Raw genomic sequence first — 16,354 nt, 5'->3', positions numbered from 1 at the left:
GCGTGGAATGCTCTCTGTTTTGATTTGTCGTATTAGTAATATTAATTTACAATTTGGTACTGCTGTTATTGGTCAATAACCGAATGAGAGAGTTTGACCTTTGCTCTCTCTAGGAGCTCCACCAGGTATGCCCGTCCATCCCTGACAACCTGCGTCGACCAATGAAGGTTCACTCACTGTTTGATGGGACTGGCACAGGTTAGCTGCAGTGCCGGAATTCCTCTATTCTGATTCTACAATTCTACTCTGTGTTGTCCTGATTTTCCAGAAAAAAATTATACTAATTTATATGTTTTAATTCTACAATGCAAGGAGGGCATTAATCAGAAAGGCAAGAAAGAGACCAAAGATAACCCTGAAGGAGCTGCAAAGCTCCACAGCGGAGATGGGAGTATCTGTCCATAGGACCACTTTAAGCCGTACACTCCACAGAGCTGGGCTGTACGGAAGAGTGTCCAGAAAAGATCCATTGCTTGAATAAAAAAATAAGCAAGCACGTTTGGTGTTCGCCAAAAGGCATGTGGGAGACTCCCCAAACATATGGAAGAATGTACTCTGGTCAGATGAGACTAAAATGTAGCTTTTTGGCCAACAAGGAAAACGCTATGTCTGGCGCAAACCCAACACCTCTCATCACCCCGAGAACCCCATCCCAACAGTGAAGATTGGTGGTGACAGCATGTTTTTCATCGGCAGGGACTGGGAAACTGGTCAAAAGTGAAGGAATGATGGATGGTGCTAAATACAGGGATATTCTTGAGGGAGACCTATTTCAGTCTTCCAGGGATTTGAGACTGGGACAGAGGTTCACCTTCCGGCAGGACAATGGCCCTAAGCATACTGCTAAGCAACACTCGAGTGGTTTTAGGGGAAACATTTAAATGTCTTGGAATGGGCTAGTCAAAGCCCAGACCTCAATCCAATTGAGAATCTGTGGTATGACTTAAAGATTGCTGTACACCAGCGGAACCCATCCAACTTAAAGGAGGTGGAGCAGTTTTGCCTTAAAGAATCAAAATAAATCCCAGTGGCTAGATGTGCCAAGCTTGTAGAGACATACCCCAAGAGACTTTCAGCTGTAATTGCTGCAAAAGGTGGCTCTACAAACTATGGGGGGGGGGGGGGGGGGGGGGGAATAGTTATGCACGTTCAAGTTTTCTGTCTTTTTGTCTTATTTCATTTTTGCTTCACAATAAAAAATATTTTTAATCTTCAAAGTGATAGGCATGTTGTGTAAATCAAATGATACACACCCCCCCAAAAATATATTTTAATTCCAGGTTGTAAGGTAACAAAATAGGAAAAATGTCAAGGGGGTGAATACTTTCGCAAGCCACTCTATTCTAACCCTCTTTTTTTGGAACCTGTAGCTGTCTGTTTCCAAGCATTTCCTGGTGTCTTACGTTCTTGTTTTTTTCTCCCTTTGTTTCGTTTGTATTCTATTGCACAGTTCAGTTGAGGACAATCCCCACCAACTCGAACTCTCTCAAGCAGAACAAAGATTAGGTAAGCTCCCGGTATCCGAGAAAGGCGTGGATGACAACATGTGGATCACAGTGTGGAGAAGGAGGCATTTTGAAATGTAGCATTTCATTTATTCTCACATTTATTTCTTGAAATTCAGTTGAAATGAAAGGTCAACTGCCCCTTAGAACCAACTTCTCTGGTTTTGAAGGGCCTATGTTGCATCGATATGAGTCAGAATCATTAATTCTACACTCTGACTTTTTTTTCTCCAAAAGGGTTAATCGGCTGTCCCCATAGGAGAACCCTTTTTGGTTCCATGTAGACCCCTCTGTGGAAAGGGTTCTACCTGAAGCCAAAATAGGTTCTTCAAAATAGTTCTCTTACTGGGACAGCTGAAGAACACTTAAGATCTAGAGTGTAGTGTCAAAATTGACTACAAAGTGTAAATAGGATCATTTTGGTCATGAAGTTTTGTCCAAAGCAGAGTTTTGTAAATGAGTTAGTCACGACTTATTGGTGGTTGGTTATGGATTATGAATATGGCCACTTGCCCAGTGCCCACTAACACCGGAGAAGCATCTGTGCTGCGTGCACTCTATCCAATCAGAGCCTCCAGACAGTGAGACAAACCTGCGCATTACACAGAGCCTAAGACTTGCTTACATAAGACAACACGTCGCCAACGTTATGTTGAAATAACCCTTAGCCCTAAGCCCTTTATGGAGTGGCCATTTGCTGATATGTTTGATCGTGTCAATCACTCCAGTCTGCCACTTTATTGGGCAAAATTAGAATTGAGATGATCAAACGCCCACTTTTATCCCAACTGCAACGTGTCAATATTGCAAAACACATTCGAGAGCATCTTATGTGCCCCACAACCTGTTTTGTAACACGATTCCTTGTGAAACACTGCTAGACAGACACATACTCTGTTGATAGGTTGTAAAAAACAAAACGGCACTGCAGCACACACGTCACCACTTGCCAGTTACTTGATAAGCTAATTGTGGCCTGGCTGCTCGATGTGCCTGCTAGCTACTACTTGTAAGCTTCATTGACAAACACAGAGTTGGATCTTAGCTAGCAAGCAAGTGATTTTGGGCACTGATAAACAGCTTATACTTTATTTACGATAGTTTGACAGCTTGCAGATGACGACACTGTAGATATGTTATTGTTCTCAGAAATCAGTCCTGAGCACGCAGACAGACTTTCCTGACTCGATAGGCTGCATGCAGTGCACTGACAAGTTTTTCATGCACATGTTTTTACCTGAGAAATACTACACCAAAAACCTTAGCTAGAATTGCATGACTAACACCTCTTCTGCAAAAACATCGAAATTAATGACAGATTTCTTGATTGATATTTTCAGGAAGTGACTATTTTGAGGAAGTGGCTATGTTGTTGCTTGCTACGGTGACAAAGAACAAGGTACAATATGTGAACATAACACACCCACATCAAACCTCACCCTAAGACAACTCTTGTTTGGCTTCAGTCATGGATGAGGCCTAATCAGGAAGTGCAGTCACTCTTGAACAATTTTCTCTTCTCTACTGCCTGTCACTTCAAGGATCTTCGGCTTCCCCAAGCACATCTAGTTCCTCAGCAACAGAGGTGGGGGAGAGGTCAATGGCTGGCCCTTTGTGGTGTAATCCCCTGGAGTGACAGTTGGGTTCAGCAAGGATGCTTAAACTTGACATACATTAGACAACGACAAAAATCTTGACATTTTGGGAGTACTCCCATTATGGGAATTGTCTGCATAATCTTGTCATCCTGAAGTCTGTGACCGGTGTGCTCACATTACACGAGTTTACTCACATTGCAACCTGCCTAGACCCCTGCCTGTCCCACGATTTCCAGATGTGTCGTATCGACCGTGGTTTTAAGAATTGTCATCATTGCCCCTTCTTCTCTGTGGCTGTAGCCGAGCAACGAAGACCAAGTTGCAGAAGTCACATTGTAGCACACCGCTCACTATACAAAATACGACAAAAATATCTGTCATGTCAAAAAAATTATTTGGACCTAAGGTGCAGATCAGGAGAGCGCCAGACCCATAATTGCACGTCTTTCGCCCACTAACATTATGCGACCTATGGCTATATGATTTACCTGCTACTCCATAAATTTTTTGTGGATCCCAAACTTTGAAATGGTCTGAAGGTACCTGAAAATAGCTGTGCAGCGACGCTACCCATCCAGCCTGACAGAGCTTGGGAGGATCTGCAGAGAAGAATGGGAGAAACTCCCCAAATACAGGTGTGTCGAGCTTGTAGCGTCATACCCAAGAAGACTCAAGAATGGGTCTGAATACTTATGTAAATGTGATAATTATGTTTTGTAGGTTTTTATACATTTGAAAAATATCTGAAAAACTGCTTTTGCTTTGTCATTATGGGGTATTGGGTGTAGATTGATGGGGGGAGAAAACAATTTAATACATTTTAGAATAAGGCTGTAACGTAACAAAATGTGGAAAAAGTCAAGGGTTCTGAATACTTTCCGAATGCACGGTATATCTTTGTAAATAGAACTGCAATTGTTATTGTATGACAATAACGTAAATTATTTGGACAACTATTGAGTGTTTTTAAATGGTTCCTTGATTGTGTGAAAGAAGGCTTTTGACAGAATCATGTGTAATTCACAAAACCTATGCTATGTTGTTAAACTATATGTCCTATTTTGTCAATTGAAATGATTCATTCAAATATTTGTATTTATTTTTTATGCCATGGCTGTATTTTATGGTAACATAAATCAATTGCATTGGGTGATTCCACAAATGGCAACTTTGTGATATAAATGTAATAATCCAAATATATTCTTATAGTAATTCATATATACTGAAGAAAAATATAAACGCAACATGAAACAATTTAAAAGATTTTACTGAGTTACAGTCCATAGAAGGAAGTCAGTTTTATTAATTAATTAGGCCCTAATCTATGGATTTCACATGACTAGGAATACAGATATGCATATGTTGGTCACAGATACCTTTAAAAAGAAGGTAGGGGTGTGGATCAGAAAACCAGTCAGTATCTGGTGCGACCACCATTTGCCTCATGCAGCGCAACACATCTCCTTCACATAGAGTTGATCGTGGCTTGTGGCCAGTGGAATGTTGTCACTTTCCTCTTCAATGGCTGTGCTGGATATTGGCGCAAACTGGAACACGCCGTCATACAGATTGATTCAGAGCATCCCAAACATGCTCAATGGGCGACATAGTATTCAGGCCTTGGAAGAAATGGGACATATTCAGCTTTCAGGAATTATGTACTGATGCTGAAACATGAGGTGACGGCGGCGGATGATTGGCACGACAATGGGCCTCAGGATCTCGTCATGATATCTCTGTGCATTCAAATTGCCATCGATAAAATGCAATTGTGTTTGTTGTCCATAGCTTATGCCTGCCCATACCGTAACGCCACCGCCACCATGGGGCACTCTGTTCACAATGTTGGAATCAGCAAACCGCTCACCCACACGACGCCATACACGTGATCTGCAGTTGAGGCCTGTTAGACGTTCTGCCAAATTCTCTAAAATGATGGCTTATGGTCGAAAACATGAACATAAAATTATCTGGCAACAGCTCTGACATTGCTGCAGGCAGCATGCCAATTGCACACACCCTCACAACTTGAGATATCTGTGACTGTGTTGTATGACAAAATTGCACATTATAGTTGCCTTTTATTGTCCCCAGTACAAGGTGAACCTGTGTAATGATCATGCTGTTTAAACAGCTTCTTGATATGCCAACATTTTAGAGAAATAAGCTTTTTGTGAGTATGGATCATTTCTGGGATATTTTATTTCAGCTCATGAAATATGGGACCAACACTTTACATGTTGCATTTATATTTTTAAAAGCTAAACTACTATACTTGCCCACAAGATCTTCGGGTAAAATATTCACATTTGAGACAGGCCTAGCTCAAAGCAGCGAGCCGTGCAGCACTGGGAACAACCACTGTTCTTTTATCATAATGAGCTCCAAATGGAATGTCTTCACTGGAAATGCCCCAATGTCCATGTAGATGATTATCTAATTTGTGTGTTTCTCTTGCTCTTCTCTCTCTCGTTTTGTGCATGCGTGCATATATTGCATTGTGAGTGTGTAGGGTCATGTCTCGTGAAAAGAGGCCATTCAGATGAAATGTCCCTTTCATAGCACAAAGGAGCCTTTGGTGACTACTTTACAACCAAATAGAAGAATAAAGGGTTGAAAGGGATGAAGTCACGGTGATAGTACATTTGATGTACAACTTTAGCAGTTCAAGGTTTGGAGGGAAGCATGCATGCCTTTCCCAACATAAAGTAGAATTAGACCACTGTCAAACTCTGTGCCACCGGTGTAAAGTGTAAAGAAATAATGTAAAGTAAGCGTTTCAAATCATATTTGTCACATACTTCATAAAACAACAGGTGTAGACTAACAGTGAAACACTTACTTACAGGCACTAACCAACAAATCAGAGAGAAAAATAAAAAATAATATCACGAGGAATAAATGACACAATGAGTAATGATAACTTGGCTATACACAGGGTACCAGTGCTGAGTTGATGTACAGGGGTATGAGGTAATTGAGGTAGATATGTACATATAGGTAAGGATGAAGTGACTAGGTAACAGGGTAAATAATAAGCAGTAGCAGCAGCATATGAGTCAAAATAGTTAGTGCAAGGGGGTTGGGGTCAATGCAGATAGTCCAGGTAGCTTTTTGGTTAACTATTTAGCAGTTTTGTGGCATGGTGTTAGAAGCTGTTCAGTGTCCTTCCTGTTGGTTCAAGACTTGGTTTCTGCTTGCCATGCAGATCGGTAGGAGGGAGAACAGTCTATAACATGGGTGGCTGGAGTCTTTGAGAATCTTTAGGGCCTTCCTCTGACACAGCCTGTTATAGAGGTCCTGGATACCAGTGTTTCAAATTAGTATGTTGCCTGTAGTAATAATAATGTATAAAGGTTGGTTGATACAGAAAGCGTTAGTCTAGCCCAGCGTTGTAGCTGTGTAGTGCTAGGGCAAAAAAAAAACACACACAAAAAACGTGCACCGAGTTTGTGAAACCCTGTTCTAGCTCAATGACTGTAGGTCTAGCCTCGCCCAAGCTGCTCCGATCAGTGCTATTTAGAATCCTTGGGACGTCCCTACCATTTTAAATTTCTACTTCGATGTGGTAAGGACGTCCCAAGGATTCCAGATAGCACCGACCAAGCTGCTCCCCATCGCTACGCACGCAGTCGCGCTGAAAGGAATCAACCCGCTGTCGCCGGCATTATTGAACTCGGAACTGGCTACCAGGAGAAGAAAAGAGTAGCAAACATTGACGTCTGTATTTATATGAGAAACAGTTTACGTTGAATTAATATATTAGCAACACCTAGAGTTCTGAAAGACATTCCAAAACAAGGTAATTATTTTGTTTGCCATTTTGCTAGCTAGCCGTATAGTTGATGCCTAGGCGGGGGCGCAGAGGCCGGGGAGGCTTGAATGCGTCTGTCGTTGGGAGTCTAGCTGTAGCACGCTAGCCTTCTGAGTTGGGCAGGGGACATGTTGGTAGCTAGCCATTCAGTATAAGTCAGCTGACAGTTGTCTAACTAGCTAACGTTAGTTTACTCACTAGTTAGCTAACTATTTAAATATAACTAGCTAGCATGTCTAATATTCAAACGTCCGCTAAGTTGATACAGTAACGTTTGCTAGTTCAAAAAGCTATGTAGTAACTTAGCTACCGTGCTAGCTATTTAGCTCATACTAGCAGGCTTGCTGGTGGTGTTATAACTAGCTAGTAAGCTAACGCTGGCTCTGATTACCTTGGTGTTAGCTGGCTAGCTGACTACTGTTGTTAGCCTTTTCAGGCCCACCCTACCTAGCTAACTAACGGTATCTGGCATGCAAGACAGGTCAGAAACGGTACAATCTTTAGCTAGTAGTACTGATTTTATTAGGCAAAACTGAAATGATCGTTTCTCCTCATTTCAGGAATGGTCCCCCACTGAACCAGTGCTAGGTGGCACCTGTTGTGCCGCTGACATGATTACTAGCTAGTAACTTTGTGCTTTGTGCTTTTTCTAACGTGACATACACTTGAAAACAAATCTCTCCATTGTGCTTCAACAGAAAATGGCTGTGAACGTTTACTCAACCTCAGTGTGCAGTGACAATTTGAGTCGTCATGACATGCTTGCATGGATTAATGAATCGTTACAGATCAACCTTACCAAGATAGAGCTGTTATGTTCAGGTGAGTGGATGGGTATGGATGGCACAAATGCATTTGTTCTTGCATTACATCATATGGCAGAGATTGCTTATACTTGAGTAAATGAAAGTAAATCCTATAATTGATGTAGCCTAAAGGTTTAGCCTAATTTTATTTTGTGTGATCAAAGAGGAATAGTTCAATAGGATTTGTGATGACCCCTGGTGTGTCTGTCTTCTAAAGGTGCGGCCTACTGCCAGTTCATGGACATGCTTTTTCCCGGCTGTGTGCCTTTGAAGAAAGTCAAATTTGCTGCAAAACTAGAGCACGAATTCATTCACAACTACAAGATCTTGCAAGCTGGCTTCAAAAGAATGGGTGTTGACAAAGTAAGTAGGCTATTCTATTTTCCCTCTCAGCATAGCCTAGGCTGTAGAGCAGTGGTATTCAAACTTTTTCAGCGAGGACTCCATTTTCTTCCCCAGCAGAATTGATGGGGAACCAATTTGTCCCCAATAATTTCTCCAAAACCACATCCCAAATCTAATAATACAACCATAAAATATATACATTTTGATTTTTACATCAAATCAAATTGATTTATATAGCCCTTCGTACATCAGCTGATATCTCAAAGTGCTGTACAGAAACCTTGCCTAAAACCCCAAACAGCAAGCAATGCAGGTGTAGAAGCACGGTGGCTAGGAAAAACTCCCTAGAAAGGCCAAAACCTAGGAAGAAACCTAGAGAGGAACCAGGCTATGTGGGGTGGCCAGTCCTCTTCTGGCTGTGCCGGGTGGAGATTATAACAGAACATGGCCAAGATGTTCAAATGTTCATAAATTACCAGCATGGTCCAATAATAATAAGGCAGAACAGTTGAAACTGGAGCAGCAGCACGGCCAGGTGGACTGGGGACAGCAAGGAGTCATCATGTCAGGTAGTCCTGAGGCATGGTCCTAGGGCTCAGGTCCTCCGAGAGAGAGAAAGAAAGAGAGAATTAGAGAGAGCACACTTAAATTCACACAGGACACCGAATAGGACAGGAGAAGTACTCCAGATATAACAAACTGATCCTAGCCCCCCGACACATAAACTACTGCAGCATAAATACTGGAGGCTGAGACAGGAGGGGTCAGGAGACACTGTGGCCCCATCCGAGGACACCCCCGGACAGGACATCAACAAATAACCTTCAATTCATTGCATTTTAATCTCTTATCAAAAGGAAAATAAACTCATTTCCTCAGTAAAAAATGTTTTGTTGTTGTCCCATACAATAATCTGTTCTCTTAGTTTAAAAATAATACTTTTGGTGACCCCACTGCAGTTCCCCCGTAACTGTGACTTTGAATGTCACTTCTCTAGTCCACATCCAGAGCTGTACCTATTTGCCGGGCTACGTATATTTGTTTTTTCATCTGTTGAACCGGTTGCTTTTGAAGCATATGTATCTATTAATCCTTTTGCTTCCTGTCTTTACCATGTGTTGTCTTGCTATATATATATATATATATATATATCTCCCGAGCCCGTATGGGAGTTGTAGCGATGAGACAAGATAGTAGCTACTACAACAACAATTGGATACCACGAAATTGGGGAGAAAAAGGGGTAACATTTAAAAAATAAAAATAAAAAAAAATATATATATATTTTGTTTTATTTTTAATTTTACCCCTTTTTCTCCCCAATTTCGTGGTATCCAATTGTTGTTGTAGTAGCTACTATCTTGTCTCATCGCTACAACTCCCGTACGGGCTCGGGAGAGACGAAGGTTGAAAGTCATGCGTCCTCCGATACACAACCCAACCAAGCCGCACTGCTTCTTAACACAGCGCACATCCAACCCGGAAGCCAGCCGCACCAATGTGCCGGAGGAAACACCGTGCACCTGGCCACCTTGGTTAGCGTACACTGCGCCCAGCCCCCCACAGGAGTCGCTGGTGTGCGATGAGACAAGGACACCCCTACCGACCAAGCTAGGCCAATTGTGCGTCGCCCCACGGACCTCCCGGTCGTGGCCGGTTACGACAGAGCCTGGGCGCGAACCTAGGGACTCTGATGGCACAGCTGGCGCTGCAGTACAGCGCCCTTAACCACTGCGCCACCCGGGAGGCCCGTCTTGCAATATATTAACCATTTCAATATCACCACCAAGTGCGTACAGGAATTCATACAACCGAAAGACATGGCCTACTTGTCTCTTAGATGTTCTCTAAACCTAATATCCTAATCTTTGGCTTCTCATTTGGATTTAGACATCTGAGTTGCCCATAGTGTGTGTGTGTAATCATTACGGCGATTCTGTTGAAAAACGTTTTGCACAAACCATTTACTCCAAACGGAAAATGCAAACGAGTTTCTATTGGAGAAATTCGGGTAGGTCCCGCCCTGTTTTTTTCCTGTTTGCTTCCGTTTTGTTTTTTAAACTGTACAGTTCCCTGCTTTATACTTCTCTGGCACTGCTTGCTAATTGTTTCCTGCTGAGCTAGCATGGCCTCTGTCTACTGTGGCTCACTGATATTTACTTTCCTGTGCCAGAAGAGAATGGACTGTTGGCATCCTATACAGACTCCTCTCTGTTAGTTAGTCGTTAGTTCTCAGCCAGTAGTTGGATGGCGTATTTGTTGGCTTCTGCTACTGCACAGTCGAGTGTGTGAGATGGAGAGCAAAAAATTGAGTCTGGATTTTCTCCCTTCAAGTGTCATGACGAAGTCCCTCAAATCAAATGTTATTTGTCACATGCAGAGGTTAATGTGAGTGTAGTGAAATGCTTCTGTTCCGACAGTGCAGTAATATTTAACAATTCCCCAACAACTACCTAATACACACAAATCTAAAGGGGTGAATGAGAATATGTACATGTAAGTATATGTATGAGAGATGGCCGAGCTGCATAGACAAGGTGCAGTAGATGGTATAAAACACAGTATATACATGTGATATGAGTAATGTAAGATATGTAAACATTATTAGAGTGGCATTATTTAAAGTGCATTATATAAAGTGACTATCCATTTATTAAGTTAAAATGGCCAGTGATTGGGTCTTAATTTAGGCAACAGCCTCTCTGAGTTAGTGATTGCTGTTTAGCAGTCTGATGACCTTCAGATAGAAGCTGTTTTTCGATCTCTCGTTCCCATATTTGATGCACCTGTACTGACCTCGCCTTCTGGATGATAACGGTGTGAAACGGCAGTGGCTCGGGTGGTTGATGTCCTTGATGATCTTTTTGGCCTTCCTGTGACATCGGGTGCTGTCAGCGTCATGGAGGGCAGGTGGTTTGCCCCCGGTGATGTGTTGTGCAGACAGCACCACCCTCTGAAGAGCCTTGCGGTTGAGGGAGGTGCAGTTGCCGTACCAAGCTGTGATACAGCCCGACAGGATGCTCTCGATTGTGCATTTGTAAAAGTTTGTCAGGGTTTTGGGTGACAAGACACATTTCTTCAGCCTCCTGTGGTTGAAGAGGCCCTATTGTGCCTTCACCACACTGTCTGTGTGTGGACCATTTCAGTTAGTGACGTGTACGCCCAGGAACATAACTTTCCACCTTCTCCACTGCTGTCCCTTTGATGTCAATAGGGAGATGCTCCCACTGCTGTTTCCTGAAGTCCACAATCATCTCCTTTGTTTTGTTGACATTGAGTGAGATGTTGTTTTCCTGAAACCACACTCCGAGTGCCCACACCTCCTCCCTGTAGGCTGTCTCGTCATTGTTGGTGTTAAGGCCCACTACTGTTGTGTCGTCTGCAAACTTGATGATTGAGTTGAAGGCGTGCATGACCACGCAGTCGTGGGTGAACAGGGAGTATAGGAGGGGGCTGAGCACGCACCCTTGTAGGGCCCCAGTGTTGAGGGTCAGCGAAGGGGAGATGTTGTTTCTTATCTTCACCACTTGGGGGCGGCCTGTCAAAGTCCAGGACCCAATTGCACAGGGTGGGGTTGAGACCCAGGGCCTCCCGCTTGATGATGAGCATGGAGGGTACTATGGTGTTGAATGCTGAGCTGTAGTCAATGAACAGCATTCTTACATAGGTATTCCTTTTGTCCAGATGGGATAGGGGAGTGTGATGGCGATTGCATCATCTGTGGACCTATTGGGGCGGTAAACAAATTGAAGTGGGTCTAGGGTGGCCAGTTAGGTGGAGTTCTTGAAGCATGTGGGGACAACAGACTGGGATAGGAATTGGTTGAATATGTCCGTAAACACACCATCCAGCTGGTCTGCACATGCTCTCAGGATGTGGCTAGGGATGCCGTCTGGGCCAGCAACCTTGCGAGGGTTAACAAGTTTAAATGTTTTACTCATGTCGAAGGAGAGGGGGAGGTTGCAGTCCTTGTTAGCGGGCTGCGACGGTGGCACAGTATTATCCTCAAAGCGGGCAACTAAGGTGTTTAGTTTGTCTGTAAGCGTGACGTCGGTCTCCGTGACGTGGCTGGATTTATTTTTGTAGTGTGTGCGATTTCCTCTAGATCCTGCCACATACGTCTGGTGTCTGAGCCGTTGAATTCCCTGAATTCCCTGAACTGGCATTTTGCTTGTTTGATTGCCAGTACAGGGACCAGGTGGAGTCGCAATTCAACGGCTCAGACAATCCTCCTAGTCTGTGTTCTATCCATATTCATTCAGCATTTAACGGTAGTTACCTCTGCAATGCATGTTTAGGCTAAATCAACTGTGTCTGGCGTTGCCATCCACTAGTGTTTATCTAACCCATTTTTGTGGTGTTGAATCCACTAACATGGTTATTTGTTCCTCTCAAGATCATCCCTGTTGACAAGTTGATAAAAGGCAAGTTCCAGGACAACTTTGAGTATGTGCAGTGGTTCAAGAAGTTCTTTGATGCCAACTACGATGGGAAGGAGTACGACCCTGTGGAGGCTCGCCAGGGCCAAGACACCATGCCCAGCCCTGCCGTGTCTGCCCTCAACAAACCCAAAAAGATCCTCAATGCTGGTGAGTGGTGGCTCAGCCTGTGCCATGATTGTATTTTTATTTTTTTAGGAGAAGGTTTCCCTAGATAATGTTCCAGGCAGGGCACAAAGGCCCCAAAAATCAACATCTTGAGACCTTTTGAACTAAAATTGTCAATCGAAAGCAACGAAAACCAAATTGTTTTGGGTTGGAGGGAGAATAGAAACGCTGAGAGAAACTCTTTCCATATTGAAATCTACTGAGCTTGTCAATAACAACCTCTCCCCATCTCATTCTAATTAGTTGCTTGTTCCCCTCAGCACCCCAGCGGGCAGCAGTTGCCAAGGTAGCACCCAAAATGGCGCCCAGCTCGGGACGAAGACCAGGGGCTGGCGGAGGTGACGAGGAGCGGGCTGAACTAATCCAGGAAGTACTGTCATCCATCCTTCCATTCATGTGCCTTGACATGTATTAGAATAAACAATTGCTGTATTCACATATTGTTTGGCTGAAGTTGTAGCAAAAGTTCAGATATGCATATTGCCCTTTCCCTCCCAGGTGAATATACTGAAGTCCACCATCCAGGACATGGAGAAGGAGCGGGACTTCTATTTTGGCAAACTGAGGAACATTGAGCTCATCTGCCAAGAGAAGGAAGGCGAGGGCGACCCCACACTGCAGAGGATTGTAGATATACTCTACGCCACAGACGTGAGTTTAGTAAACGTTACACGCAGAGCCTCGTGGGTCAACTTTAGCTTTCTTAGATTTTAAGCCTGTGTTTGGGTTCAAGCAACTGCTGATGCCCTCTAAAATTCCATCCGTGGATTGGCATGTAATGTAGCTCAAGTGGAATGCTAAAGTACGATCATACAGCTTGGACAAACTGTGCTGTTTCCCACCATCAGGCCGCGCATGATTGGTTCAGTCTGTTCGAAACTCATTAATCTGAGTCAAATAAATGTCAAAACACTGGTGCGCTTGATTTAGTGTGGTTTGCACTTTTGGCACTATTCCAACTATTTTATTTGCCTCTACCAGGCAAATCAAACGCTGCGCAAGTGTTTTTTAAAAAGTATTTGACACGTCAGGTTTAGATCAAAATGTGAGTATTTCGACTCTCTTTATCCATCTGTCTGTGCTTTCAGGAGGGCTTCGTCATACCGGACGCTGAGTCAGAGGACCACGAGGAGTTCTAATGTTCAAGACTGGACCGTGCAACTTTTAATACTACTCCCCCTCCTCCCAGCCCCTTCAATCAGCTACAACAGCTCCCATCCTCACCCTGCGTAACACACCCTAAACATCCAGATCATGTTATTCATTGCTTGGTCTCTGAATAGACTATATCAACAACAACAACAAAAATTGTCTCTCAGATCAAGTTGAAATAAGTAGTGTGAAGTACCTCTGAAGCCCCTTCTTTGGGTCATCCTATTGGCCTGTGCCAGGGTCGGTCTTGGCATCATGTTGGAAGAAGGCGACTATTTTGGCTCTCTATTTGGGTCTAGAAGAGTGAACTGTCAGTCTAAGATTCTGCTTTTTTTCTTGGTATTTTCCCTAATTTTCTGTCTCTTCCGGGAATTGGAGTTAAAAGTTTGTTGGCACCTGCACTCACTTTTGTACATTGTATTTTTCTTAGTTGACTTGTTTCCCAAATTATCACAGTCTTTCCCACATGTATATTGTTTTATGGGTCTGAGAAAATGTACTAAGTTCCTAATCATTTCAATAGAGTTTTTTTGATGGGTTCAATGAAAGGTTAGTGTACTTATTGTGGAAGAATTGTTTTCTTCACTAACCACAACTCTCATATTTTCAAAATTCTTTAATTTGGTCTCATCCAGTTTGGAGATGAACCTGTTTTAAATAGTGCTATTCTTTATTCCAGGAAAGTGGATATTATTATTATTATTATCATTATTTTCTCAAAGATACAGGACAGCTCATAACATGACAATATTTAATGCTGAAGAAACATGTTAGAACTACAAGTTTCCGGTGGAATACTTTGTGTGTGATTTATCTGTTTTGTTTGTCTCTTGGCTGTTGGAAGGCACTGTGGATGCCAGAAACTCCCCTGGTCCCAAGCCCATCCCAAACTACCTGCTTTGGGTTTTTTGTCTTTTTTCTCCCGATATATAATTTGTCAGTTGGCAGGGGATGGAGGTTTTAACTTGATTTAGCCTCTCGTCTAATTCATCCTCTTAGGTAAATGTGAAAGGTGAGTGACTTTGCTGGGGGTTTTTTTCTTTCATTTCTACTTACTCAACAAACAGAATACTCCTGGTTCTGTAGCATGTTTTAACACTCCAGTTGTGAGTTTGTTTTGATCATGTAGCAACTGCACCAGTGACAGGTTCTGAGGCCCAAAACGCTGATATGCAAATAGAACTGCCAGTCTGCGCTAGAAGATCAGATTATTTTTTTGAATTGCTTTATTCTTAATGAGTAAAAAAAAATATTAAAAAAATTAATAACCTACATAAATGTGACTTTGATGTACTCTTTTTTTTTTCTTTTTTTTTTGGCAGATGTTTGTAATACGATTTAAAGTATTGTAATTTAAGCTCTTATCATTTTTTTTTCTCTCTGCTGCTCTGAAATAAAGATGTGTAGAGAATCTGGCAGAAGTTTGGGTATTTTAAGCTATTATATAGACTTTCAGTCTTCCAGTTATACGAAAGCCAATGACATTTTTATACGGTTGATGGTTCATTGATGTGTAATGAACCTCCTATTGGTGTTCTTAATCTAACTGGTGCCGCCCAACGTTTGAATGAAATACCTTCATAGAAATGACCTCTCCAATGATTAGCAATACATAACTGTTCAGTCCAAGGTATTGCCTCCGAGCAGGGCTCGTTAAATAATGTTTTATATTGTACAATAATGCGACAATGGGAGCAGCAATAGGATCAATCGGTTGCGTTTAGCGAGGCATCATTCGCTTTTCATGATGGGGATTTTCTGATGCTGATTAGGTAATTGCCCATTTGGTTTGGAGTCCACATGGGAGCAGCACACATTTTAACATTGCAGGGTACTTCAGTTATCTGGCACTAAAACAGGCCCTTTCTATGCTTTCGACACTGACAGGCCAAGTTTGAATGTCATGCAAAATCCTTACTCATGCCTGGTATCATAATTATAATTTTCTGTTACGTTTGTCTATTGCTTAATCAGGATCACAACCCTAATTCAATGTGTCAACTTTTTTGGCATAACCACTTCCGGAACGTATTGGGACATGAACGTGTATATTTAATACACAGATACTAATTGTGACGAAAATCCTTTTCAGCAGATTCCATAGCACTGAGCGATTTAGTGCTTTTCGAGGGTCGGTTCGATTAATAGAAAACAATCACGGATTTCGGTTTTGATTATTTGGGTTGAATGCTGTAACACAGAACACAACAATTAAGTCCCATGATGGTAGTGACTGCTCATTACTGCTTATCACTTATAAACGGGTGATTGGCTGACAGCTGTGGTATATCAGACAGTATACCACAGGTATGACAAAACATTTATTTGTACTGCTCTAATTACGATGGTAACCAGTTTATAATAACAATAGGGCACCTCGGGCGTTTGTGGTATATGGTCAATATACCACGGCTAAGGGCTGTATCCAGGCACTCCACGATGCGTCTGCTTAAGAACAGCCATTGGTCATATACCACACTGCCTTATTGCTTAATTAACATTATATTACTTTCCTTTAATGAAATAT

The 16,354-nt window shown here is 42.5% G+C and overlaps 1 protein-coding gene across 1 annotated transcript; it reads left to right on the top strand.

Annotated features, from left to right (window-relative positions):
* The first annotated feature begins 6,311 nt into the window (after positions 1 to 6,311).
* LOC110532103 (microtubule-associated protein RP/EB family member 1) lies at positions 6,312 to 15,238 on the top strand. Its single transcript, XM_021615716.3, has 7 exons — positions 6,312 to 6,905; positions 7,616 to 7,739; positions 7,941 to 8,086; positions 12,465 to 12,657; positions 12,936 to 13,045; positions 13,174 to 13,326; positions 13,764 to 15,238. The coding sequence occupies exons 2-7, from the start codon at positions 7,619 to 7,621 to the stop codon at positions 13,812 to 13,814; spliced, it is 774 nt and encodes a 257-aa protein (XP_021471391.2). The 5' UTR covers positions 6,312 to 6,905; positions 7,616 to 7,618; the 3' UTR covers positions 13,815 to 15,238.
* Positions 15,239 to 16,354: the final 1,116 nt, after the last annotated feature.

Source organism: Oncorhynchus mykiss, chromosome 9 (genome assembly GCF_057628025.1).
Source record: "Oncorhynchus mykiss isolate SJ-2025 chromosome 9, ASM5762802v1, whole genome shotgun sequence".
In the NCBI taxonomy this organism is placed as follows: domain Eukaryota; kingdom Metazoa; phylum Chordata; class Actinopteri; order Salmoniformes; family Salmonidae; genus Oncorhynchus; species Oncorhynchus mykiss.
This window is presented reverse-complemented; position numbering and strand designations above follow the sequence as displayed.